General features: G+C 36.7%; 1 protein-coding gene across 1 annotated transcript in view; it reads left to right on the top strand.

The window, feature by feature from the left end:
- Positions 1 to 26,892, top strand: part of LOC124613052 (leucine-rich repeat-containing protein 49-like) — a 143,827-nt gene that overhangs the window by 64,854 nt on the left and 52,081 nt on the right. The window contains exon 5 of the mRNA XM_047141628.1: positions 20,862 to 21,841. Within this exon, the coding sequence (XP_046997584.1) occupies positions 20,862 to 21,841 (980 nt within the window). The remainder of the gene's footprint in view (positions 1 to 20,861; positions 21,842 to 26,892) is intronic.

Here is a 26,892-nt window from a genome sequence, read left to right as displayed (position 1 = left end):
TCTTTTTCATAATATTGTTGTTATTCCATCCAGGTCTTTCCATTGTTTTATCACAAAAGAGAGTGTTTTTGGCTCAGTATTGTGCAACATTTAAAGTATTGAGTGGCAAAAACTTGGTCTGCCTCATTCATGTATTATCCTGTTGCTGGAAGAAAAAATACATCCAATAAGCTGATAACTGCTGAATTATCATACCATAACACACACCCATTGCTGTCTGACACTGTGAAGACACACATAGTTCATAATCCTTGCAGGGCATCAAACAGAAATTCTCCTTGATGCAGGATGGCAGTGTTCTAAAATATATCCAAGAGCATTCATAGAGCAAACAATAATGAGAGAATATGGATACCTGTCCTGTTGTCAGTGTTCACTGAGAAAGGCAGATGTACACCTACAACATGATTTATGTAAATTAAGTATGAAATGCTATACCCTGTAAAGAAATAACTTATACCAGACAGTGTGTCATGCAACAGTAGTGTGCTCTTCATACAAATAAAAGGATCACATGACCAAGAAATTGTCTCAGACAATATATAGGTCTTGCCCGGTTTGCCAATATTATGTAAAACAGTGACCATGGAACTGTGGTCCATGGGCCGCATGTAGCATGAATCAAATATTTGTGCAGCCAACAGTTAACAACCATATTTTATAATAATATGGATGTAGCAACAAGTAGTCAAATCCCAAAATGTCATTTAATGTTTAGAGCTTCTCAAGAGTGTAATTTTTTTTGCTTAGTAACAAACAAAAATATTTACTGATTTTAGTTTTGTATGCAGCCACAGTCTGAAAGGTGTAACTGCCATTTGACTGTACAACAGGTTTTATTTCACAATCTAGATTTCGGCCTTAGGCCATGATCAAGTGTTACAAGTATTATAAATCATTAGACTTGAGTGGAACTCAAGTCATCATCAAAATGTGTATCTTCAGTTGTATAAACCAATTTTGTTGAAATAAATGTGAGAAAATTTATTTAATATACTAATTTACTGGCAATTAGCATGACTCAGTTGATATGACTGTGGAAAAATAAGTGACCAAATTACAGTTTTTAAACATTGCTACACTGTGTCTAAGCAGCCACATTTACAGTGACAGTAATATATTGAACTTAATTTTCACTGACGTTGATAAATTTGGCTGTGAGCTATATAAAGAAGGTTGCTTACCTGAGGGGCAGGGGGATCAGTAGCAAGGCTACAGTGGGATTGGAGGATGTGAGAGGAGTGTTTTATTGTTTGTGATCCAATACCTCAGCGGATGTGGTGTAAGTTTTGACACACAAGCAACATGGATTCATGAATGCACATTATAGAGATGGTTATCTTCAAATGTGATACATATTTGTAACACGGAATATGAAATTAAATGAAGGCTGCTGTAGTTCAACACAATGAGCAGATAAAAATGACACTCAAAACATTTACTCAATATTTGTGATCCTGTCTCATACTGATAATGAATTTGAATATAAGTACAATTCCTGCTATTAATCAGTTAATCATCCACTCACACAGGTAACACAACACTTCATCAGACAACCATAGTGCCACAACTTTGGGGTCAGTGAGGGTGGTTGCAATTTGAAACCAAAACAATCGACTCTAAGTGTTCCAGCATTTAACAGTCAGTACTTGGGTGCTGGTGGCCAACTTATAGTGTCCTTACTGTAGCTACTACACTGGAGGCTCATTACATACTAATTTATGCAGGTTACCAGTTAATAATAAGATCAGTACATATGCGACCCGAGGCATCACCCACACAATAGCAATACTGCCTCTTGACCAAAAATACTTTGACAACGACTAATTTAAAACATTTTAAACTCACACTTTGAAACATGCATTAGCATTGCATCTATTAAATTCATTTACAAGCACAGTAGAATTTGATTAATCAGACTAATTTTTGTTGTAAGTCTTTCAGATAACCAAAACTCCATATAACTGAATGTATGAAGAAAAGCAATTTATGTATTATTAAGCAGGAATGATAAGATACATCATTCACATGTGTATGTATTAGTTATTTTGGTTATTTTTCTAGGATTAATACATAATTTATTCCAATCATTGTGGCACAGTGGTGCAGTAACCTTCTATTGTGATTAATATTAAAAGACCGTCCTTGATTCCAGAATGTTCTTTATTAGCTCAAAAACAATGTGTTTCACCCATGTAGGGTGTCATCAAGTTCTTGTGCAATGTGGGTCACCAGTTATGGCACTGTTATTTATTGGCTCAAAAATGATGTGTTTCACCTGGGTAGAGCATCATCAGGTTTTCATGCAATGTGGGTCATCAGTCAGAACGCTGCTATGACTGGAGACCCACATCACATAAGAACTTAATGATGCCCTTCCCAAGTGAAACACATCATTTTTCACCCAATAAAGAGCATTATGCAACCTAGGACTGTCTTTTAATGCTAATATGCAGTGTAAATGTGTTCATTCAAAACAACAAAAATGATATGATTAAAGTCGACAGAAGTCAGTGTTTTTTAAGAGACTAGGGATAAAATTTCATACACACATGCATATTGTATTAAAATTACTAAAATAATGCAAACTTAATCATGATATACCTAAAAAGTTCACATGGCACAATCATTGTAGTCTAATTTTTTTTTTTAAATATTTGGTAATTGTCACATGAAGTAAACAATTTTTTCTCTTCAATGCTACTACATTATGAATTCAGTTTAACAGTAGTAAACTCACAGTATCACACACTGTTTTCTTTTGTAACCATTTGAAAGCTGTTTCCATGGCTTAAAATGCTTCCACAAGAGATGGTTCTACATCATTTTCTGTGTCTTAATTTTCTTCTGTTTCATTTTCTTGCATTTTCCCCTGTTCATTTACCTGCAATATGTTTTCAACAATTTCATCTTCTGATGTGATCTGGAAACTTGATCATTACTGTCACAGATGAGCCACTCTTTCATACCACTGACATCAGTTTGCTGGCAAATTTTTATGTTTGTCATTAGCTCATTTATATCCTCCAAAACTTAATCATCCATCACAAGCTGTGACATAGTTGCGAATTGAACAGTGACTCAAATGTGGAATACACATATGTGTGGATGGATATGTGTGTGTGTGCGAGTGTATACCTGTCCTTTTTTCCCCCTAAGGTAAGTCTTTCCGCTCCCGGGATTGGAATGACTCCTTACCCTCTCCCTTAAAACCCATATCCTTTTGTCTTTCCTTCTCCTTCCCTCTTTCCTGACGAGGCAACCATTGGTTGCGAAAGCTAGAATTTTGTGTGTATGTTTGTGTTTGTTTGTGTGTCTATCGACCTGCCAGCGCTTTTGTTTGGTAAGTTTCATCATCTTTCTTTTTAGATATATTTTTCCCACGTGGAATGTTTCCCTCTATTATATTCTTATTATTTATCTATATATAATTGATGATGCTGGTGCTAATTTTGTGTTTAGCATTTGATGATGCCACTATGGCTTTGGTATATTAGGACATCTTTTTATAAAACAGATCTGAAGATCATCATTATTGACCAAAAACAGTAGTCTGATGACAAAAAATTTGTGATGATAAATGAGAAGTAAAGTAAATTTATAACCATCTGTATCACGTATCACTTACTGAAATTTTGTCCTACCATTTTCATATTCTGTTCCACCTTTGTTGAAAGTATTCACTTCAGTCAAATCCCATGCACCTACAACCATGTAACAACACACCACTAAATTCATTTGCTTGAAAACTGACAGAACAACTTCTGCATCATCTCCATTAACAGATAAAAAGCTACATAAAAGTTGTTTCCTATAAAGTCATGTTAATGTTTTTTTTAGTAACACTTTGATCCATTAGTTGTAGCAAGGAGGTCACATTAGTTGGCAAAAATGTTGCTGTAGACATTTCATTTTCTCTCTCTAACCATTCAGCTGAGAAATGTGTTGTCAGGTTATCCAGTAAAAGTAGGGCTTTTCCTTATTTATCAATTTTGTTTTGAAATTTTGTTGCTTCAGGGATAAAAATGTAAACATACGAGTCAGTGGATATTTTCATGTTCATTCATGCAGTTTTTTGTTTTTTATAAATTAACAGAACCCTAGTATTTTTTAGCATCTGGACTTTTTGGGTGATCCAATGAGGAGCAAAGGCATTTTATGGGTTTCAATAGAATTGGTGCAAAGTAATACTGTTACTCACTCTTTACTAGTTTTATATCCTGTGGCTGAACTCTCATTGAGAAGCTAAAGATTATGACAGTAAGGAATTTCACTTTAATCTGGTTTCATCAGCATTGTAAACAAAGTCCAAGTCATAATCATTTTCATCCAATTCATTTCTGAAACCATCTTCACTATCAAGTTTAAATGTGCAGTTCAAAACTGAATTGGTATGCTTCTTAATATTGCTTATCGTAGAAGTACCTACATCATACATGTTGCCTAAATTATGACCAGGTTATCCTTCTTCTAAAACAAATCAGTAATGTTTATTTTATCTTTAGGTGATACCACCACTCTCTTGCACTTTGACATTTTTAAGCGCAGACATGACACAATGCGAGGATTTAGCAATTGGCAACTGTCTAACTCAAAGAATAATGATGCATGATGAGCAGAGGCTGCGCATTTGAGTAGTGCCAGCATGACATGCCCATGCACACGCAGCCTAGACTACAAAGATATTTACTTGTGGTTGCTGATTCAGATAATCATGAATCAGTATAGCTGAGGTCTGGATAACTGATTTTCCGCTGTATGTGAATAAGGGAAATAACAAGGCACTCCATATTCTTGTAGGACACTTGCCTGTGATTTGTCTTGATGTTCACATTGGAAGAGGACAGCAAATATATTTTAACCCTGAAAATACAATGGATCAATTATAATATCCAAGACAGACAACTTTAATGGCATGCTTTAGGCTTTATGAAACCAATGATTTTGCAAAAACACTTACAAAAAACAATGAGGTTCCTTGAATTCATGGCAGAGTTGAGCCCAGAATAGTTAAAAAATATGTTATTGGAAGAGTGTATACACAGTTCATACAAACAGTGCTGAATGTATCTGCTTGCATTTCTTCTATGTGCAGTGAGGAGACCTGCTTCTTTTGCCAATCTAGTGGATGGTTAATGATGTTGAATATCCCATTTACCAAGATGATTGCCGAGAATGACACTTATTGATAGTGACAAACGGTGGGACGACACTCCAGGTTAAGCTTGCATTAGTGACATTCCACATCACTTGCATCATTTGTTTGCCATTTTGCTAGTATTTTATGCCCTGTATTGTTGTACCAAAATACTGGGATAAGCTGGCAGAAGAATTTTATTGGAATATCACACAAAATAATGAAAGTAAACTGAACAATAAATTGCATAATAGTACTCTTAATCAATACTTGGTTGCTGTTCAGTTTGCTTATGTCGATAGGAGGAAACCCTCTCTCTCAATATGACTTGCCAGTGCCATTACTAAAAAGTCAATGCCTCAACGGAGAGTATAAGTTGTATTACAGCAGATCTTGTGGAAATCTTACAAAATGGTGGCAAAAATCTAATGGAAGAATAGCCCACAATATCTGAACGTATTTGTCCAAGTGTCAACAATAATATGGGAGAAATTCTATTTTTGGATGCACCTGGTGGCACAGGAAAAACATTCCTCACTAAAACTGTGTTGTTGCAATTATGAGCCCAAGGAAAAATACCTCTTGCTGTTGCTTCTTTGGGAACAGCAGCCATTCTGTTACCTGGTGGTGGAACTGCTCATCAGGGCGTGCTCAAAGAGCTAATGTCTGTGGTGACACATTACATAGATGCATTTAACAGTGAACATGCAGCTGCAGGCAGGAGACAAGGCAAGCATAGGTGTTTATGATTTATTGTTAAAAATTGGAGTGGGCACATATTCAGAAGAAGATGGTAAAATCGGTTTGCATGTTTATTCATGCCATACAGTACTTTCCCTTCAGGACCTCATTTCTTCCGTTCATGGTGATCAAATGCAAACGACAATTCTTGAAAACTCTTTACAATATTGATATCTCAAAATGATCAAACTACAGAAGTATGTTGGACATACTTGTCATGTTGAGGGAGAAAATGTGGAGTGTATCTGTATTACCAGAGTTATGACTGGAAAGTGAATGCAATTATCCAGTTAAATTTTACACTCTTGTAGTGCACCTGACCTTCCATCATACAAAATTAATTTGGAAAGTAGCATCCCTATTATTCTACTGCAAAATTTATGCTCACTGAAATTATGGAATGGAATGAGGCTTAAAGTTACTTCCCTCCAATGTAACCTCATAGCAATAGAAAGTTTGACAGAAAGTGCCACAGGTGAGTGAATTTTTATACCCCAAATCCCATGTATTGCAAACAATTTTGCATTGTGCTTTAAATGTATACAGCTACCACTAAGCTTATGTTGTACTAAGACTATAAACAAAGCACAAGGGCAGACTGTGTGTGCTGCAGATGTGGACCTTGCTTTTCACATCACCAACTCAACGTGACCCTCTTCTATCTTAGAGAAGCAAACCAAGTCTTTGTCCATGTCTTCAGTCATACTGCTTCAGATATTGCATACAAAAAAGCTTTATGAGTAAAAAATAAATTCACAGTGGTTAGCACACTGGACTCACATTTGGTAGGATGATGGTTCAAACCCGCATCCGGCCGTCCTGATTTACGTTTTCCGTGATTTCCCTAAATCACTTCAGGCAAATGCCAGGACAGTTCCTTCGAAAGAGCACAGCCAATTTCCTTCCCCATCCTTCCCTAATCTGAGCTTGCACTCTGTCTCTAATGACCTTGTTGTCGACGGGACGTTAAACACTAATCTCCTTCCTTCCTTCAAAAATAAATTCCATCTGTATGAAGCCTTAGGCACAGCTATAAACAAATATCCAGGCGCTGTTGGGTTTCTCAGTTAGCAAATAATATTTTTAATTCACTTCAGTCGGAGTTCAGTTGTAATGTCATTCTCAGGTTTGCGAACATGAAGGATTATTAACCAACAAGATTTTATACATTGAAAAGATGTTCAACATCAGCTGGCATGATGGAGCACAATTGAAATGGGGAAGATTGTTTGACTGTTAAAACCTACTCTTTCCTATCCTCGAAGTAGTTTTATCTCATAGTATGGGATTTGACACAAAAGTTTTACCTAGCATTTTCATCCAGCACTATCTTCAGTTTAAATGAAATGGCTGTACCAATTTCACAATAAGCATTCTTAAATATTTTATATCAAGATAGTTTAAACAATTTTTATTAATAAGCTTTCTAGTACTGAGAGATGTAATTTCACAAAATATTACAATAATATGAGTTATTAGGCAAAAATGACCTAAAAGAAATCATTAAAAATTATTGAAAGAATCTCCCAAACCAAAGGAAATGTATTTAAGATTAGAAAAACAGAAACATGCAAGCAGTTCTTAATTAACTTGAGATATTAGAAAATGAGATGCCCCGAACAGAGTTTATATTGGAGCATTGAATGACATCCAGTAAAAAATTACTTATCGTCAGCATCTGGTCCCTGTTTGTATCAACAGAAATAACGTTTTATCTCAGTAATGAAATCAACAATTCAGTGTTTTAATGTGTAACTTGTCCCACTTATATTTTGATCCTTGAGATTATCTGGAAATTGAAAATTTGTGTAAGTTCCTATGGGACCAAACTGCTGAGGTCATTAATCCCTAGGCTTACACACTACTTAATCTAACTTACGCTAAGGACAAAACACACACACCCATACCCGAGGGAAAACTTGAACCTCCAATTGGGGGAGCCGCATGAACTGTGGCCAGGCACCTCAGACCACGTGGCGACCCCATGTGGCTGAGATTATGTAAGTGTGGTGAGCAGAGGTGGTGACAAGTTAGCCGCCTCTGGGTGAGGGATGGTGCAGTGCAAATATTTCCCACAGTGCTTGCAACACATCTGGCTCAAATTTTGTATTGATCACTTGCTGTGGTAGAGATGACCCACACAACTAACGAAATTTCATGAAAACATATTTGAATGGAAGTAACACCTAACTCATTGATAAGCAATAAGCCATTCACTGTGTAATGGCTAGTGCAGAGGCACACAGTGGTAGAATGGCAAGGTGGACAGCACTTGTAATTGACACAAAACCTTCCAAATTCTATTGACAAGTTCTGAGCAGGATTCACACAGGAATGAAAGAGTGGGATAGTAAATAGTGAATAGTGTTTTATTCATCTCATAACATACAATTTCTAATCATATGATTAGTGTACAGGAGACATGTCAAAAAAGTGGATAAGACAACTTAGGCCTAATTGGTACAAAGAATTTTAACATTAATATAAACTTTTATTTTTCTTTCCTCCCTTTTGTAAAGGACAGCTACATTTACACACAAGACTATATGTAAATTTATCCTGCTCAAACGTTCAGTTCATCCTTCATGAACTCCTCAACAGTGTAGTAGCAGCGTTTGACGAGTATATCATATAGCTTTGTTTTCAGTGTCTCTAGGTTCATACTTAGAACATTCTTTCCTTTTAGCTTGTTATGAATTGTCATTGTCATATACTGAGGAGACTGTGCATATAGGATTAAGCAATGAGTGGGAAGCATAAAATTGTCTTTGTTTCTCGTGTTATTATATAATCTATAAAAGTTTGTAAAACAAATCTCTATCACTGCTACAAACTTAAAGATCTCAAGATTAGGTAGAGGCACATTGCGGTCAGCTCTTGATATGCTTATGTATGAAGCCATAGGCATTACAATATAATTACTCTCTGGTAATTGTCCTGTTCCTGCTGCAGCTGACAGGTAATAGGTGTGTGGGATTCTTGCAATGGGCAAGTCTTGCAATGGGGATGGTCACAGGGGTAAAAGCCAGTTACATGGCTGGAATAGGTGGTGGTAGGAGGGCGCATCCTTGCAATGGGGATGGGCATGGGGGTAGAAGCGATGGGGTATGGAGATGGGTGCAGAAGAAGCATAAGGCCTGACAAGGATATTGCAGAGATTGGGAAGGTGACGGAAAATACTCTAGGTGGGCAAAAGCTCAGACAGAATGGATCTTATTTCAGGTCATGATTTTAGGAAATCGTGGTCTTGTCAAAGTAGCTGATTAATACATTCAAAACCAGGATAATACTGAGTGACAAGTTGTGTGCTTTGAAGTTGTGTTTTGGAGGGATCAACAGTTGTGATGGCCCAGGAAAACTGCTTTTGAACTAGGCTGGTGAGTTAATTATGGCATGCAACTCATTGGCCCTTGAATATCCAGTGGAACATAGGACTCCATCTCCATGCTATGAGGTTAGGACAGGCCAGTATTTCTTAACTTCTAATTGGAAACCCCATTTGCAGCATTGTATGCCTGCAACATAATGAACAGGAAACTACTCAATGTGCCAATGTGGCCATGTAATGAACTATGATGTATCATAACAGGCAGTTCACTGTGAGTGGAACTCACATATCATGTAGACATAGAACGGACAGCAGCTCTAAATGTTACAGTACTTGCACAATGTTTATTGACTGCACACTTACCTATCATTTGGAGAAGAAATGTGCAAGTTAACGCAGAACAGGGAATCAGCGATCATAATATGGTTACTGCATAGATGATTTCAGCTATAAATAGAAAGAATAAAAAAGGTAGGAAGATTCTCCTGTTTAGCAAAAGGGACAAAAAGCAGATTTCAGAGTACTTGATGGCTCAACACAAAAGTTTTGTCTCAAGTACAGATAGTGTTGAGGATCAGTGGACAAAGTTCAAAACCATCGCACAATATGCATTAGATGAGTATGTGCCAAGCAAGTTCATAAGAGATGGAAAAGAGCCACCATGGTACAACAACCGAGTTAGAAAACTGCTGTGGAAGCAAAGGGAACTTCACAGCAAACATAAATAAAGCCAAAGCCTTGAAGAGAAACAAAAATTACACGAAGCGAAATGTAGTGTGAGGAAAGGCTATGCGAGAGGCATTCAATGAATTCGAAAGTAAAGTTCTATGTACTGACTTGGCAGAAAATGTGGTCTTATGTCAAAGTGTAGGTGGATCAAAACAAAATGTCCAGACGCTCTGTGACCAAAATGGTACTGAAGCAGAGGATGACAGACTAAAGGCCGAAATACTAAATGTCTTTTTCCAAAGCTGTTTCACAGAGGAAGACTACACTGTAGTTCCTTCTCTAGATTGTTGCATGGATGACAAAATGATAGATATCAAAATAGATGACAGAGGGATAGAGAAACAACTAAAATAACTCAAAAGAGGAAAAGCCGCTGGACCTGATGGGATACCAGTTTGATTTTACACAGAGTACATGAAGGAACTTGCCCGCCTTCTTGCAGCGGTACACCGTAGGTCTCTAGAAAAGCATAGTGTTCCAAAGGGTTGGAAAAGGGCACAGGTCATCCTCGTTTTCAAGAAGGGACGTGGAACAGATGTGCAGAACTATAGACCTATATCTCTAATGTCAATCAGTTGTAGAATTTTGGGACATGTATTATGTTTGAGTATAATGACTTTTCTGGAGACTAGAAATCTACTCTGTAGGAATCAGCATGGGTTTCAAAAAAGACGATCGTGTGAAACCCAGATAGCGCTATTTGTCCATGAGACTCAGAGGACCATAGACATGGGTTCCCAGGTAGATGCCGTGTTTCTTGACTTCCGCAAGGCGTTTGATACAGTTCCCCACAGTCATTTAATGAACAAAATAAGAGCATATGGACTATCAGACCAATTGTGTGATTGGATTGAAGAGTTCCTAGATAACAGAATGCAGCATGTCATTCTAAATGGAGAGAAGTCTTCCGAAGTAAGAGTGATTTCAGGTGTGCCACAGGGGAGTGTCGTAGGACTGTTGCTATTCACAATATACATAAATGACCTTGTGGATAACATTGGAAGCTCACTGAGGCTTTTTGCAGATGATGCTGTGGTATATCGAGAGGTTGTAACAATGGAAAATTGTACTGAAATGCAGGAGGGTCTGCAACGAATTGACGCATGGTGCAGGGAATGGCAATTGAATCTCAATGTAGACAAGTATAATGTGCTGTGAATACACAGAAAGAAAGACCCTTTATCATTTAGCTACAATATAGCAGGTCAGCAACTGGAAGCAGTTAATTCCATAAATTATCTGGGAGTACGCATTAGGAGTGATTTAAAATGGAATGATCATATAAAGTTGATCGTCGGCAAAGCAGATGCCAGACTGAGGTTCATTGGAAGAATCCTAAGGAAATGCAATCTGAAAACAAAGGAAGTAGGTTACAGTACACTTGTTCGCCCACTGCTTGAAAACTGCTTAGCAGTGTGGGATCTGTACCAGATAGGGTTGATAGAAGAGATATAGAAGATCCAATGGAGAGCATCATGCTTCGAAACAGGATCATTTAGTAATCACGAAACTGTTATGGAGATGATAGATAAACTCCAGTGGAAGATTCTGCAGGATAGACGCTCAGTAGCTCGGTACGGGCTTTTGTTGAAGTTTCGAAAACATACCTTCACTGAGGAGTCAAGCAGTATATTGCTCCCTCCTACGTATATCACAAGAAGAGACAATGAGGATAAAATCAGAGAGATTAGAGCCCACACAGAAGCATACCAACAATCTTTCTTTCCATGAACCGATAGAGGTACTCAAGGTACCCTCCGCCATACACCGTCAGGTGGCTTGCACAGTATGGATGTAGATGTAGAAGTGGATGATAAATGTTGCAACCACAGGAGAAAAAGCTGAAATGACCCTGATTTATGGAGAATGTAGGGGAAATGTTGAGGCTCTGTTACCTTGTACACATAGCACTTTCCAGAGAAAGCTCACTCTTGATTGTTCTTTTTTATGAGGTTTTGGATGCCTTTATGTTTTATGGCATCATACAGATCAGCAATTGGAAATGAAGCAAACATGTTACAGCAGAAGCTAATGAAGTAGCTGTAATAGCAACAGTGCACCACAACACATGGATAAACATCCAGCAGCTGCACTCTGCTTTCGATATGCCCATAGGTAGTATTGTTACACTACTGCATCATCATAAGTATCATCCATAACATGGGTCACTGCAACCAGAACTTCATGATGTAAATTTCCATAACTGGGTAGTGAATTGGCACTATTTTCTGATGAGTCTACAGTGACAAACGATGGTAGCATTAACCAGCACAACATGCAGTACTGGAGTGTAGACAGTCCCCACTGGTTACAGCAAGCTGACCATCAATGGCTGTGGTCAGGTAATGTATGGTGTGGATTCATGGGGAACAATCTCATTGGTTCATATTTTATCAACAGCACATTGAATGAACACAAGTATCAAACATTTCTGCAACAGGAACTGGAGGATGTTCACGTGGAGTTTGACAACATATGTGGGTTCAGTACGATGGTTGCCCAGCGCATTATGCAATTGAAGCACAGGAGGTATTAGACAATGTTTACACTGAATGGTGGTTCGGCAGAGGTGGCCCTCTTAATTGGTGTGTTATGTCACTGGATTTGGTGTCACCTTATTTCTTTCTGTGTTGATATTTAAAAGATAAGGTGTACCAGCAAATGCGAACAGGCCGTGAAGACATGGTTGACCACATAAGAAACGCCTTAGCTGACATTCCCACAGCTGTGCTTCTGTTCTGTGTATGACAATTTGAAGAGTGTATCACTAAGTGTATTAGAGTTGATGGTATTATGTTTGAACACTTACTCTAATTGGAAAAAGTAGAGTAGCGTTTGTCTCGAGCCACAGACACAGTGGCGCATTGAGTAGCCTCTGTCCGATATGACAGAGGAGTACAACATTGCAAATGGGGTTTCCAGTTAGTAGTTATGAAATACTGGTCTGCCCTAATCTGGCAGCATGGAGGTGAGGTCCCATGTACCCTTGGATCCTCAAGGGACATTGAATAGCATGTCATAAATTATGATTTTGTATCCACTTACATTCCTCCAATTACAGAACCACCTGCAGCAAAGTGAAGGAAATGCTTGGGACAAAACGTGTGTAGATTTTGCTGTAAAATCATAACCTGCAACAAAAAATGGAAGTTCCCATTGAGGATTTCAAAGTTACCCCTACCCTATTTCCACACGAGGTTGAGTATGGGTGATTGGATGTCCTCCTCTGAGGCAAATTGGAATCATAACTTTTTTTGATCTAATATGTAGTTTTTGGAATATTTCAGTGTCTTCACTTAAAATCAACAACCATCTGGCAATTTCAGATTGTTCTCTGATGATTTGGAAAATCTTCTGAATTGTCTAAATAGTCAACCAGAATACACATTACTTCAATGTTAATTTCAAGGACAGCAGTACAAAAGGGCAGCATCTGGTTAATCTGCTAAAAATGTGCAATATGGATATATGTGTAGAGGATCTCACCAGGTATGCCAGGAAAAGTGAAACTACTATTGACCAAATATTCACTGATAAATCAAAATGTGCCTTTAAAGCTGAGGTGTTGGATACAGGTTTGTCTGACCATCATGATTTTTTAAAAATCTCATAAGAAATGTAAAAATCAAAAATATGTAGAGAGAAGATTAATTAATGATGACAGCATTAAGATCTTTAATCTCATGTTAAGAAATGTAATCTGGGACATGGAAACCAATGGTTCAGTAAATATAAAATTCAGCATGTTCTTGTCCAATTATAAATACTGCCATTATATTTCATTCCCTATGAAGAGAATGAACATTAACAAAAAATTAAACATGTAGATTACAAGCGAAATCAAAAATTCATCAGAAAGTCTTTAAATGCTATATAGGTGTACAAAGCTATATACTACCTTGAAACCAAATATGAAGTACTATAGGTATACGGCAGCTATAGTTGCGGAAAAAAAGAAGCACAGTGATTCATATATCAGAAAGGAGAACAACAAAATGAAATAAATGTGGGAAGTTGTGAATGATCTTACAGGCAAACATGATAAAGCAAACAATAAAACACAGAAATGAAATTGTTGATGATCCACTTTGAATAACTATTATATTTAATGATCATTGTAGTAGTGTAGCTCAAAATCTGGTCACAGTAAATATAAACCAAAGATGAAGGTAAAAACTCCAATAAGTCAAAGGATAATGTATCTATATGCAGTAAGGTGAATACAGGGTTATAAATACAAAATCAAATAGAGGAAATGCTGGAGTAGATTTAATAATGAACAAAAAAAATAAGAGTATGGGTAAACTACTACAAACAGCATAGTGAATGCATTATTGTGGCCAAGACACACACAAAGCCCATGCCTACTACAGTAGTACAAGTTTATATGCCAACTAGCTCTGGAGATGACAAAGAGATTGATGAAATGTATGATGACATAAAAGAAATTATTCGGATAGTGAAGGAAGACAAAAATTTAATAGTCATGAGTGACTGGAAATTGACAGTAGGAAAGGGAAGAGAAGGAAACGTAGTAGGTGAATATGGATTGGGAGTAAGAAATGAAAGAGGAAGCCACCTGGTAGAATTTCGCACAGAACATAACTTAATCAACTTGGTTCAAGCATCATAAAAGAAGGTTGTATACATGAAAGAAGCCTGGAGATACTGGAAGGTTTCAGATAGATTATATTATGATAAGACAGAGATTTAGGAAGCAGGTTTTACATTGTAAGACATTTCCAGGGGCAGATGTGGACTCTGACCACAATCTATTGGTTATGAACTGTAGATTAAAACTGAAGAAACTGCAAAAAGGTGGGAATTTAAGGAGATGGGACCGGGATAAACTGACTAAACCAGAGGTTGTACAGTGTTTCAGGGAGAGCATAAAGGAATGATTGACAGGAATGGGGGAAAGAAATACAGTAGAAGAAGAATGGGTAGCTTTGAGGGATGAAGTAGTGGAGGAAGCAGAGGATCAAGTAGGTAAAAAGAGGAGGGCTAGTAGAAATCCTTGGGTAACAGAAGAAATATTGGATTTAATTGATGAAAGGAGAAAATATAAAAATGCAGTAAATGAAGCAGGCAAAAAGGAATACAAACGTCTCAAAAATGAGATTGACAGGAAGTGCAAAATGGGTAATCAGAGATGGCTAGAGGACAAATGTAATGATGTAGAGGCATATATCACTAGGGGAAGATAGATACTGCCTACAGGAAAATTAAGGAGACCTTTGGAGAAAAGAGAACCACTTGTATGAATATCAAGAGCTCAGATGGAAACCCAGTTCTAAGCAAAGAAGGGAAAGCAGAAAGGTGGAAGGAGTATATAGAGGGTCTATACAAGGGTAATGTACTTGAGGACAATATTATGGAAATGGAAGAGGATGCAGATGAAGATGAAATGAGAGATATGATACTGTGTGAAGAGTTTAAATCAAACAATGGAAAATCCTGGATGGAATGTAACAATACCAGAGAAGGAAAGTTGCTACTCACCATATAGAGGAGATGCTAAGTCGCGATAGGCACAATAAAAAGATTCACACAATTAAAACTTTCTGCCATTAAGGCCTTTGTTAGCAGTAGACACACATTCACACATGCATACACATACACTCACATAAATGCAACTTGCATACACATCTGCAGTCTCTGAGTGTAGTCTCAGCTCTCTGAGACTGTGTGTGTGTGTGTGTGTGTGTGTGTGTGTGTGTGTGTAGTTGTGATAGGCACAATAAAAAGATTCACACAATTAAAGCTTTCTGCCATTAAGGCCTTTGTTAGCAGTAGACACACACACACACACACACACACACACACACACACACACATACACTCACATAAATGCAACTTGCATACACATCTGCAGACTCAGAGTGTAGTCTCAGCTCTCTGAGACTGTGTGTGTGTGTGTGTGTGTGATATGGTGAGTAGCAACTTTCCTTCTCTGGTATTGTTGCGTGAAGAGTTTGACAGAGCACTGAAAGACCTAAGTTGAAACAAGGCCCCGGTAGTAGACAACATTCCATTAAGACTACTGACAGCCTTGGGAGAGCCATTTCTGACATAACTCTACCAACTGCTGAGCAAGATGTATGAGATAGGCAAAATGCCCTCAGACTTCAAGAAGAATATAATAATTCCAATCCCAAAGAAAGCAGGTGATGAGAGATGTGAAAATTACCGAACTATTAGTTTAATAAGTCACAGCTGCAAAATGCTAAAGCAAATTGTTTACAGACGAATGGAAAAACTGGTAGAAGCCGAGCTTGGGGAAGATCAGTTTGGATTCCGTAGAAATGTTGGAACATGTGAGGCAATACTGACCCTACGACTTATCTTAGAGGATAGATTAAGGAAAGGCAAACCTATATTTCTAGCATTTGTAGACTTAGCAAAAGCTTTTGACAATGTTGACTGGAATACTCTCTTTCAAATTCTGAAGGTGGCAGGGGTAAAATACAGGGAGGGAAAGGCTATTTACAATTTGTACAGAAACAAGAAGGCGGTTATAAGAGTCAAGGGACATGAAAGTTTGGGAAGGGAGTGAGACAGGGTTGTAGCCTATCGCTGGTGTTATTCAATCTGTATATAGAGCAAGCAGTAAAGGAAACAAAAGAAAAATTTGGAGTAGGTATCAAAATCCATGAAGAAGAAATAAAAACTTTGTGGTAATTCTGTGAGAGACAGCAAAGGACCTGGAAGATCAGTTGAATGGAATGGACAGTGTCTTGAGAGGAGGATATAAGATGAACATCAACAAAAGCAAAACAAGGATAATGGAATGTAGTCAAATTAAGTCATGCAATGCTGAAGGAATTAGATTAGGAAATGAGACACTTAAAGTAGTAAATGAGTTTTGCTATTTAGGGAGCAAAATAACTGATGATGGTCAAAGTAGAGAGGATATAAAATGTAGACTGACAGTGACAAGGAAAGCGTTTCTGAAGAAGAGAAATTTGTTAACATCGAGTATAGATTTAAGTGTCTGGAAGTCGTTTCTGAAAGTATTTCTATGGAGTGTAGCCATGTATGGAAGTGAAACATGGGTGATAAATAGTTTGGACAAGAAGAGAATAGAAGCCTTTGAAATGAGGTGCTACAGAAGAATGCTGAAGATTAGATGGGTACATCACATAACTTATGAGGAGGTATTAACTAGAACTGGGGAGAAGAGAAATTTGTAGCACAACTTGCCTAGAAGAATGGATCGGTTGGTAGGACTAGTTCTGAGGCAGCAAGGGATCACTAATTTGGTATTGGAGGGCTGCGTGGAGGGTAAAAATCGTAGAGGGATTCCGAGAGATGAATACACTAAGCAGATTCAGAGGGACGTAGGTTGCAGTAGACACTGGGAGATGAAGAAATTTGCACAGTATAGAGTAGCATGGAGAGCTGCATCAAACCAGACTCTGGACTGAAAACCACAACAACAATGTACAGTAACACCCAAAGAAGTACAAATGGCTATCTGTAAACTAAAGAGGTAAATGACTTATGGAGTTCATGGTACCCTGACAAAATTATTGAATGTAATTCTGATAATGTTGTCTCTCAACTTGTGAACTTAATCAGTGACTCCTTTGCGGCTGGTGTATATGCAAGTAAACATACACTGTCAACAGTAATACCAGTTTATAAAAGTATTGACAAGTTTGACATTAGAAATTTTAGGCCATTTATTATCTGCATTTTCAAAAATAACTGAAAGAATAATGTATGAATGATTGCTAGACTTCCTAAACAAAGGCAATGCACAGAATGGTTTGAGAAAAGGCAAATCAACACGAATGACTGTCTTTAATTTCTTAAACCTTGTTTATGAAGCTATTTAGGATAATGAACTAATTTGTGAGTTGTTTTTGGATATTTCCAAAGTTTTTGCCCTTATAAATCATAATCTCCTACTTTTGAAATTACATATTTATGGTGTTTGGGGCATTTTCTATGTGTGGTTCAACTCATATTCATATGACAGGAAACAAAAATCGCAGATTTTTCAGGATGGTAATGTGTATCACTCTGAAAACAAAAAACGTTCATTACAGGGTGCCCCAGGGCTTGGTGTTTGGTCCCTTGTTGTTTTTGGTTTTTATTAATGATCTACTGCAACAACTGTCAACAGCTGATACTATATTATTTGCTGATGATACCACCTTCTCTATAAAAGGAAAGAATGATTACGAGTTGCTGCAAAAAACTGACAAAACTGTAGAAGTGGCAGCAAAATGATTTAAAGATATCTGTCTAATTGTTAATGACAAGAAAATTATATGGACTAACTTCTACCATATAAGGAACAAAAATAGGACCAATGGAAAGTCTACATTAGGAAATAGCCAAATTCAGTAAAAGAATCCCATTCAGTTTTTAGGATTATGGGTTGAAGAACATCTAAGAAGGGGAAAAAAAACCATGCATAACAAAAAACTGAGCAAATTCTGTTATATTAAGAATCCTTAAAGACTTGCAATGCTGAAATAGTGTTAAGTGCATATTATGCCTATACACATAGTCTGCTAAGGTATGCTGTATTATTCTGGGAAAATAACTCTTTTGCAAAGCAGTCTTTTAAACTTCAAAAGAAAGTTGTTGGATTAATAAAAGATGTTGCTGACAGAGAATCATAGAGAGGTATTTTTAATGAATTAAAAATCATGACTTACCATCTCTATTTATGTTTGAAAGTATAGGCATCATTAAGAGTCATAGAGAGTTTTCAGCATAGAACAGAGAGATCTACAATTATCAAACAAGAAATAGGGATGACTATCACAGGGATGCACACAGAAAAACAGCATATAAAGACAGTTTCATTTACAAACCAAAATTGCTCTACAGCCAGATAACATAAAAAAAATACCAAACTTTAATATGAAAAAAACTAAAAAATCTACTAATGAACAACAGCTTCTCCAGTATTATTGAACATATGAAATACTGTTAAAATCTGTAGATTCTGGCTCATAATCGCTCTAAACAAAAGTTCATAATTATCTAAGTATTCCTAGGTAAAATTAAGCTCCTTTCACTAATGTACTCATATGTCTAACTATGTACCTATCTTTTGTGCCATATATGTGGATATGAAATTCTACATGTTATTATACCTATTTAACTACAACATTTAACACTTTAGTAAAATCGGCTAAGATGTTTCAGTAACTTTTCAGCACTTTATCTATTTTCTCTATATGTGTGAACAAAATTTTATTTTATTATGCCTAATTAAGCAGGAAACTGTTTTGTTACTGTAGTCATTAAGATGTGTTGATAAGAAAGCATCAGCCATGATGAAATATTATTGCATAAGATGATGAGTACCACAGTTGCCAAAGCGTCGCCGGCACGGTAGCTCAGTGTGTTCGGTCAGAGGGTTAGCAGCCCTGTGTAATAAAAAAACTGAGCTAATCGATCAACAACGAACTTAAACGGATGTCTTATGACGTCCGCCCCGAGCAGATGCAATGAACAAAAGCAAACAAAGTGAGATTTTTTTTTTTTTTTTTTTTTTTTTTTTTTTTTTTTTTTTTTTTTTTTTTTTTTTTTTTTAAAAAAAAGGTGTAGACTATTGCATGGAAGGTCATGAGTTCAAAACTCATCTGAAGTGTAAAATTTTAATTTCTATAGTTGGTTTGAGTATGTTCTAAAAGTATCCACAAATGGCAAGAATCATTGTACTGGAATATTCTGTAGCTGTATTACAAGTATATCTTATGTGTTCTGGCTGGAGCCAGATCACGCTGCGCTCTTGTATGTGCAAGTGCTGAATAAAGGTTTGTTAAGTGAAGTTAGTGTTTGTCATTCATCTGCTTACACTTTCTTCTACATGACAATATTACTAGTTATATGTGACTTCATTTTATATATGAATATAACTATGTAAAATTTTATACTGTTTTCTATTGGACAAGTCCAATATCATGAACTTAATAAAATGGCCACTATATAAATAATTAAAAATGAATAAATAAATAAATAAACTTAGTAAAGGACCAAAACAGTGAAAGAGTTTCCACAAGATTTTTTTCCTCCTACAGAAGGTGTTAGCTACCTTAAAATTAGTAATACTGTGTAAAAGCTGAATACAATCTTCTGTTAACCAATGTTCATTTATGCAGATTATTTTGGTATATTTACATACTCTGAAAGCAAAATTTTTAGGCTCGCTTGTTTTAGTGTATTTAAGGTTTGATAGTTCTGTTGCTAACCCATCAATATTCCAGTGCATCAGTAGATCATTTTTGTGTGCACATGCATCCTTTCACATGCATCCTTTCTAATGCTAATAATTAATTTATGCAAGAATGTCATGTAGGTGAGATACAAAAGTTATTCAATTAGCTAAATGCTACATTACAAATTTTTTCCTGAGAATGATAGTGTTTTCTGCCCATGATTTTACTACCAGTATTAAAGAGACAGAGATCATGTTAAGCCACATTCCCTATGCAATTGTAAAGAGAAGAAAACATTTTTGTAAAGTTTAATTTGTTATTTTTATTGCCTAAACTGATGAAAAGATCATAACTGTTCTATATAAATAGTGCATTACGGGGTACTGACTACTGTGTACGACAATATTGAAATGAGTACTTAGCTTTATTGTCCTTAGAACTCTGACTTTTCTCTCTGATTTATAATATGGTAATATTTCTTAAGCTACAAATGTACAATAACTGAACTTCTAATTAACTATCACATTTACAGCAGTTTTTTAAATACCTAAATTTAACAGCACTCACAAGTTTTAGTGATGTTTACAGTTCCAATTGTGCCAAACTGCCTCTAATTGATATAAATATTCATTTTTGTAATTAAATATTTCATTATTGAACATGCATTTTTGTTTGATTTTATTCCTTATTTTTTGCTTTGTTTAATCAGAAAGATATTTACTCATTGATTGTTTTACAACAGGGTTGAAGATATGAATAGCGTTGTCAGAGCTGCAGAGCTTGAGGAAGTGACAATTGATGGAAACCCTGTTGCTCTCGGAGGTGATTGTGTCTCATTTTTAGTGTCCTACCTGCCAACTTTAAAATTTCTTAGTCATATGGAAGTAACTGAATCTGTTAGGAAAGCTGCAATGTCCTGGAGAAAGAATAAAGAAGCTTCAGATATGTTGGAAACAGCTAAAACCACTGAAATAGATGCAGAAATTAAGCGGGAACAGGTGATATCAAATGCCAGAACAAACTGGGAGTTATTGCGCTCACAGACTAGAATTGTGCCTGGGACCAACAGTTTGTGTGGTTCTGTAAGAGACTTAAGGTTTGAAACAGAAAATGATGTAACACATGAACGCTGTGTCCAGAGTGATTCAGGCATCAGTGTGGGATCATCCTCCAACAGCTCTTACTTCCAGAGTGTCAGCCACAATGTTCATGCTCATCCACTTTCTGCAGCCGAAATAAGGAGACAAAGATTTTCACGTAAAACCTGTTCACAGGATTCAGAGTTTTCTCAGACAACAAATTCGTCATCTGGAGCTGCCAGTATAGAATTTTTTAAGCTCCCTCCAATATTTTCTCCATTACTGTCAGGCACAGATAATCAGCAAGAAAATTTAGCTTCCCAGAGGGGAAAAGAAAGTGATGAATTGCTCACCAGAAATGACAGTTTGAAGCGTTATGATAGTCTGTCAAGTGTAGAGCCAAATGTGGACAGTTCAGTGAGCTCATTTCCCAGTGATACCAGCAGCAGCAGTGAGGAACAAGAGTCAAGTGAAGAAGCTGTCTCAGCATCTGAAGTGCAATGTAGACCAGGTGAGGTGACAAGCACCACCAGGAGTTCCACCCACTGCCAGAAACATACAGGTCACAGAGCACATACCAGAGTTAGCACAGCAAGAAATAGGCTAAAATTTTCAGCCTTACCTGGAAAGATACGTGAACAAGGTATGTAACAGGTGTCTGCTTTCATTAATTTATTTCAAATATTAAGCATGCCATGAAAACTGTAGTCATTAACCAGAAGTAGTGTTAAGATACATATTTTTAAGATTATTAATATTGCAACTAGTTTGAATTTTAGTGGCATTAAAAATTTTTCAGAATAGGTAAAGACCAAATGGGTAATTATATTCTCTGATAGAAACAGCATCATTTAAAAGCAAATGGTATTATTAGACATTAACTCATATAGCCTCTTCAAAAGATATGCAAGCACAAGATATGTGAAAGCACAGTTACCAGGTAAGACCAATGCTAAGTCATGTCTAATGCTAGATTAAGAGAGGTTCATCATGTCCCAGAGTTAATCAGAATGTGCTTACTTAGAATAAACACAACACAGCACCCACTCTATTAAAAATAAGGTTAATGAAAAACTAATAACTAAATAAAATATCACTTACAACAAACTATACGTCACCGACAAAGTCATATTGTGATGCAGAGAACTTTGATACTGAATCAAAGGATGAAAATTAAAGAGCAAGAAAAGAATGGAAGTATTGGCGGATTTAAAAGTAACTGATGAAGAAGGAGGAAATCAGAAACAAGAGGCTGAGGAAGTAGATGGATACTGCCAGAGACATTTGAACTAAATGTTGAGGAAATTGGAGGAGCAACAGAAGTGGATAGAATGTATTGTACAGTCATTAAATATTTTCTCTTTGTGATATATTGATCACCAGTGTCATGTGATTTCATAATGCAGTTGTGATGGTTGTCATATTATACTAAATCTCTTTGACCTTCCATCTGCATTTCACTTGATCATGCGGATAAAACTCTTTCAGGTTGCTTCACTACTATATTACAAAGTGATGGACCATGCACTATTGTTATCCAACCTATTAACTATGGAATAAGGGTTACTGTCCTATTAGTAACTTTTCATTAAGATTATTAAAATGCTAAAACAGACTGCTATGAACTGATTGCATGTATAGCATTTAACATCCACCTTGAAAGATACCACTTACTATTCTATGGATAAATTATCACTCTGTGTTGACTCTGTCCTTAGAATTATATATTATTTAATAAATAAAGCTTAGGAAAACCAATCAATCTTTGGAATTTCAGATCTAGATGTAAGGGAAAGATTAGAAAACACAAAAATTACAAGCAGTGATGGTGGTATTCACCAATAAAGCACAATATGCCTGAATAAGAAAACACATTACTATGAAAACCACTTGAAAAAATTGTTGCATTTTCAAGTGAAACGTGGTAATCATTCTTTAAGTATTTAGGTTACTGCTATACATATTTCTGTTTATGGCTAACAAACGGCGTCCAAAATTTCACAAAGATTATGTCGTAAATAGTGGCCAACTTTGGAACACTAGCACAAACAAATCAAGCCTGTTAATTCAATTCTAGTGCCCTAATACATCTATTCTTTCCGTTCTTATTTATTTACTTTTGCTGTGTCAGTGATCATTGACTGACTAAATGTTTGAACTACTCGACAACATTTGTTCATATTTATAGAAAAGCTTTCACATTATTCTAGTGTAATGTGAGGTTACAGTTAAAAGTTACACTTCTCAAAATTTGGTGTTGCTACAACGGGCATGTAAGTACCCATTCGTACAGCAAATCATCCCACACATTCATTCACAAACAGATGCCTCCAGTTCCAAACATAACAGTTTGATTACTTCCACATCATTAGAGACATTCCAAAAGGGGAATATAATATTACTATAGAATTATAACACAGAATTTCTTGGTAGGAGATGAAATAACAGTGCTCCTTATTTTTTATGTATTTTATTTAGGCATCAGTCTTCTGACCAGTTTTCCCACCATTAATTCCTCTCTTAAGTTGTTCGCGTCATCTCAGATTAGTGCTAGCACCATATACCCTCTTTTATTTGTTAGATGTATTCCCATCTCTGTCTCCCCCTACAGTTTTTACACTCCACAGCTCCCTGTAATACCGTGGAAGATATTCCCTGATGTCTTAATGCATGCCCTATAATCCTGTCCCTTCATCTTATTAGTGTTTCCCTTGTGATCCCCTCTTTGCCAGTTCTGCAGAGAACCCCTTCCTTTGTTATCTTATCAGTTCACCTAATTTTAAACATGTTTCTATAGCACATCTCAAATGCTTGAATTCTCTTCTTATCCAGTTTTCCCCCAGTCCATGATTCAGTACCATACAATTCAGAGCTCTAATCACAATTTCTCTGAAATTTCTTCCTCAGTTTGATACTAGTTGAATTCTTTTGGCCAAGAATTCTCTCTTTACATGTGATAGTCTACTTCTAAAGTCCGCTTTTCGTTGTCTATTGTGTGCTACTTTACTTCCAATGTAGAAGAATACCTTAACTTATTCTGGACACCAGTTTTAATGCTAATCTTATCACTAATATCATTTCTGCTACTCTTCATTACTTCTGTCTTTCTTCAGTTTACTTTCAATCCATATTCTGTACTCATTAGACTACAATGGAACCTTGCATAGTGAGCCTAATTCATTCCAGAATCTTACACATAGTGCAAAACACATGCTAAGTGAAACAATTAATCCCATATAAATGTAAAATATGATAATGCATTCAGTGCGAGAAAAGGGCTAAAAGTGTTATCTTATTCATGCCAGTTATTCAAAGAAAATTATACATACAGTATTATGTATGTTGTTATTCATGATACATAACTGACTCTTCTGTACTAGGAAGTTATCTATACTCATTTGTTTCTGCTGACACTTCAACTCTTGGCAAAAATGCAACACAGCATAATCATCAGATAAATTCATAGTGCACATAGCCACTGCTTCATTACGTTGATGATTTTTAATGTACAATGCAACCAATTCCCATGCTTTCAGGGTGTCTCATATTGAGGCAGAAGATTGCTGCTTTGCTGTTACTGCCTCTTCCTCCTCCCCCTCCTCCTCTGAAGATCTCCCCTCCACAATTTCCTGCTGCAAAACACACTGAAACTCCATAAGCTCTTTGGTGGTCATTTCTTGGCTGTGATCTTCTTCAAGCTCATTGATATCATCATTGACTACTTCTAGTTCCATGCTCTTGGCCAAATATTCAATCTCATTGACTACAGGCTCTGCAGGTACTGACTCAAATGCCTCAGAGTCACATTCGAGAATGCACTCCAGCCAAAGCTTCTTCCAAGAAGAAGTGAGAGTTCTCTTGCTAACCACTTCCCATGCCTTTTTGATCATCTTGATGCAGACAGCAATGATGAAGTGATATTTCCAAAACTCTCTGTGAGATCGGTAGCTTCAGTCAACTCAAAACAATGCTTGAAGAGTGCTTTAGTGTAGAGATTCTTAAAGTTAGAAATTATCTGCTGGTCCATAGTCTGGAGTGAGTGGTATTGGGAGGCAGAAATTGAACCTTGATGAAGTGAAATTCTTCAAGGAGGTGGTCTGGTAAGCCTGGAGAATGGGCAGGTGCATTTTCTATTACAAGCAAGACATGGAGTGGCAGATTCATCCCAAGCAAATACTTTTTTCTCCGGAAGACCAAACACCTCAGTGATTCAAACACAAAAAAGATCATGTGTCATCCAAGCTTTGTTGTTGGATCTCCATATCACATTTAACCTACTCTTCTGGATATTACACTTCTTGAAGGCTCATGTAGTTTCTGAATGGTAAACAAGCAATCGTTTAGTTTTCAAATCACTGCTTGCACTGGCACAGAATAGCAGTGCGAGACAGTCTTTCGTTGGCTTGTGACCAGGCAATGCATTCTCCTCTTATGTTATAAAGGTACACTTTGGCGTCTTTTTCCAGACTAGACCTGTCTCATTACAATTAAAAACCTGTTGCAGCAGATAACGCTCAGAATCTATGAGCATCTGGAAGTTGCTGATGAAGTTCTCTGCTGCCTGCATGTTGAAGTTGTCTGCTTCACTGTGCCTCACTATGCTGTGGATGCTGGTGCATCTCTTAAACTTCTTGAATCACCCACAGCTTCCCTTAAACACTTCTTCAGCTACTGATGATCTTGGTGTCTTCCTAACAAGATCAACAAAAACCATTCTTGCTTTCTCATAAATGATGTTCTCATTAACAGTGCCACCTTGCAATTGCTTTTCATTTATCCATATAAGAAACAACCTTCCAAAATTATCCAGAATACAAAACCATTATTTAGAGGCTCTTGTCACTACCTTTGAAGTATCTGTCTCCTTAATCTTGTCCTTGTTCTTGAGGATAGTGCAAATAGTTGATGTAGATCAATTGTATGTGCATGCTAAATCAGCAACACTCACACCATATTCATGTTTTTCAGAGATTTTAAGTTTCACTTATAAGGTCATTTTCTTTCTCTTATAGCTGTTTCCTTGTGGTTTTATCTCCAGGGACATTTCTAGAAAGGTTATTAAAATTTGTACACAACAAAAAAAAAAAAAAAAAAAAAAGCACTGTGTATACACAAATTTAGAAAAACATGTAATCACAAGCTGCTCTAAGATGGTATCAGCAAAAGTGCTAAACCAATATTACAGTATGTACTAAAGACATTGTCATATGCCTCTGCTCACAATGAAATATGTTCTTATTGTTGAAGGTTTCTCCTGCCACGTATGAATGGTTGGTGATGTTACTCTAAATCGTCATCACTCATCATGGGAAACATCACTCAAGCAAGACATTTTTTTACAATTTCTTTTGCTTGTTATGCAAACTGCATGTTATGGGAGGCGCTCCTCAAGCAAGGCTCCACTGTATTCATTCCATATAATAGGCCCTGTAATTCTTCTTCACTTTAACTGAGGATAGCAATATCATAAACAAGAAACTCATATCCAATAAGATAGAAATTGGAGCTGCATATAAGACTGTTTGGGCAAGACACAGTATCAGGGGTGGGCCTAAAATGATAATTGGATCCTTCTATTGCCCACCAGAGTTCTCTCCTGATGTAACCCAAAACTTTAGAGAAAACCTTAATTTACTTGTATGTAAGCTGTCTAACCACACTCCAATCATCGGTGGAGACTTTAATTTTGGTAGT

This window comes from Schistocerca americana, chromosome 4, assembly GCF_021461395.2.
Source record: "Schistocerca americana isolate TAMUIC-IGC-003095 chromosome 4, iqSchAmer2.1, whole genome shotgun sequence".
In the NCBI taxonomy this organism is placed as follows: domain Eukaryota; kingdom Metazoa; phylum Arthropoda; class Insecta; order Orthoptera; family Acrididae; genus Schistocerca; species Schistocerca americana.
This window is presented reverse-complemented; position numbering and strand designations above follow the sequence as displayed.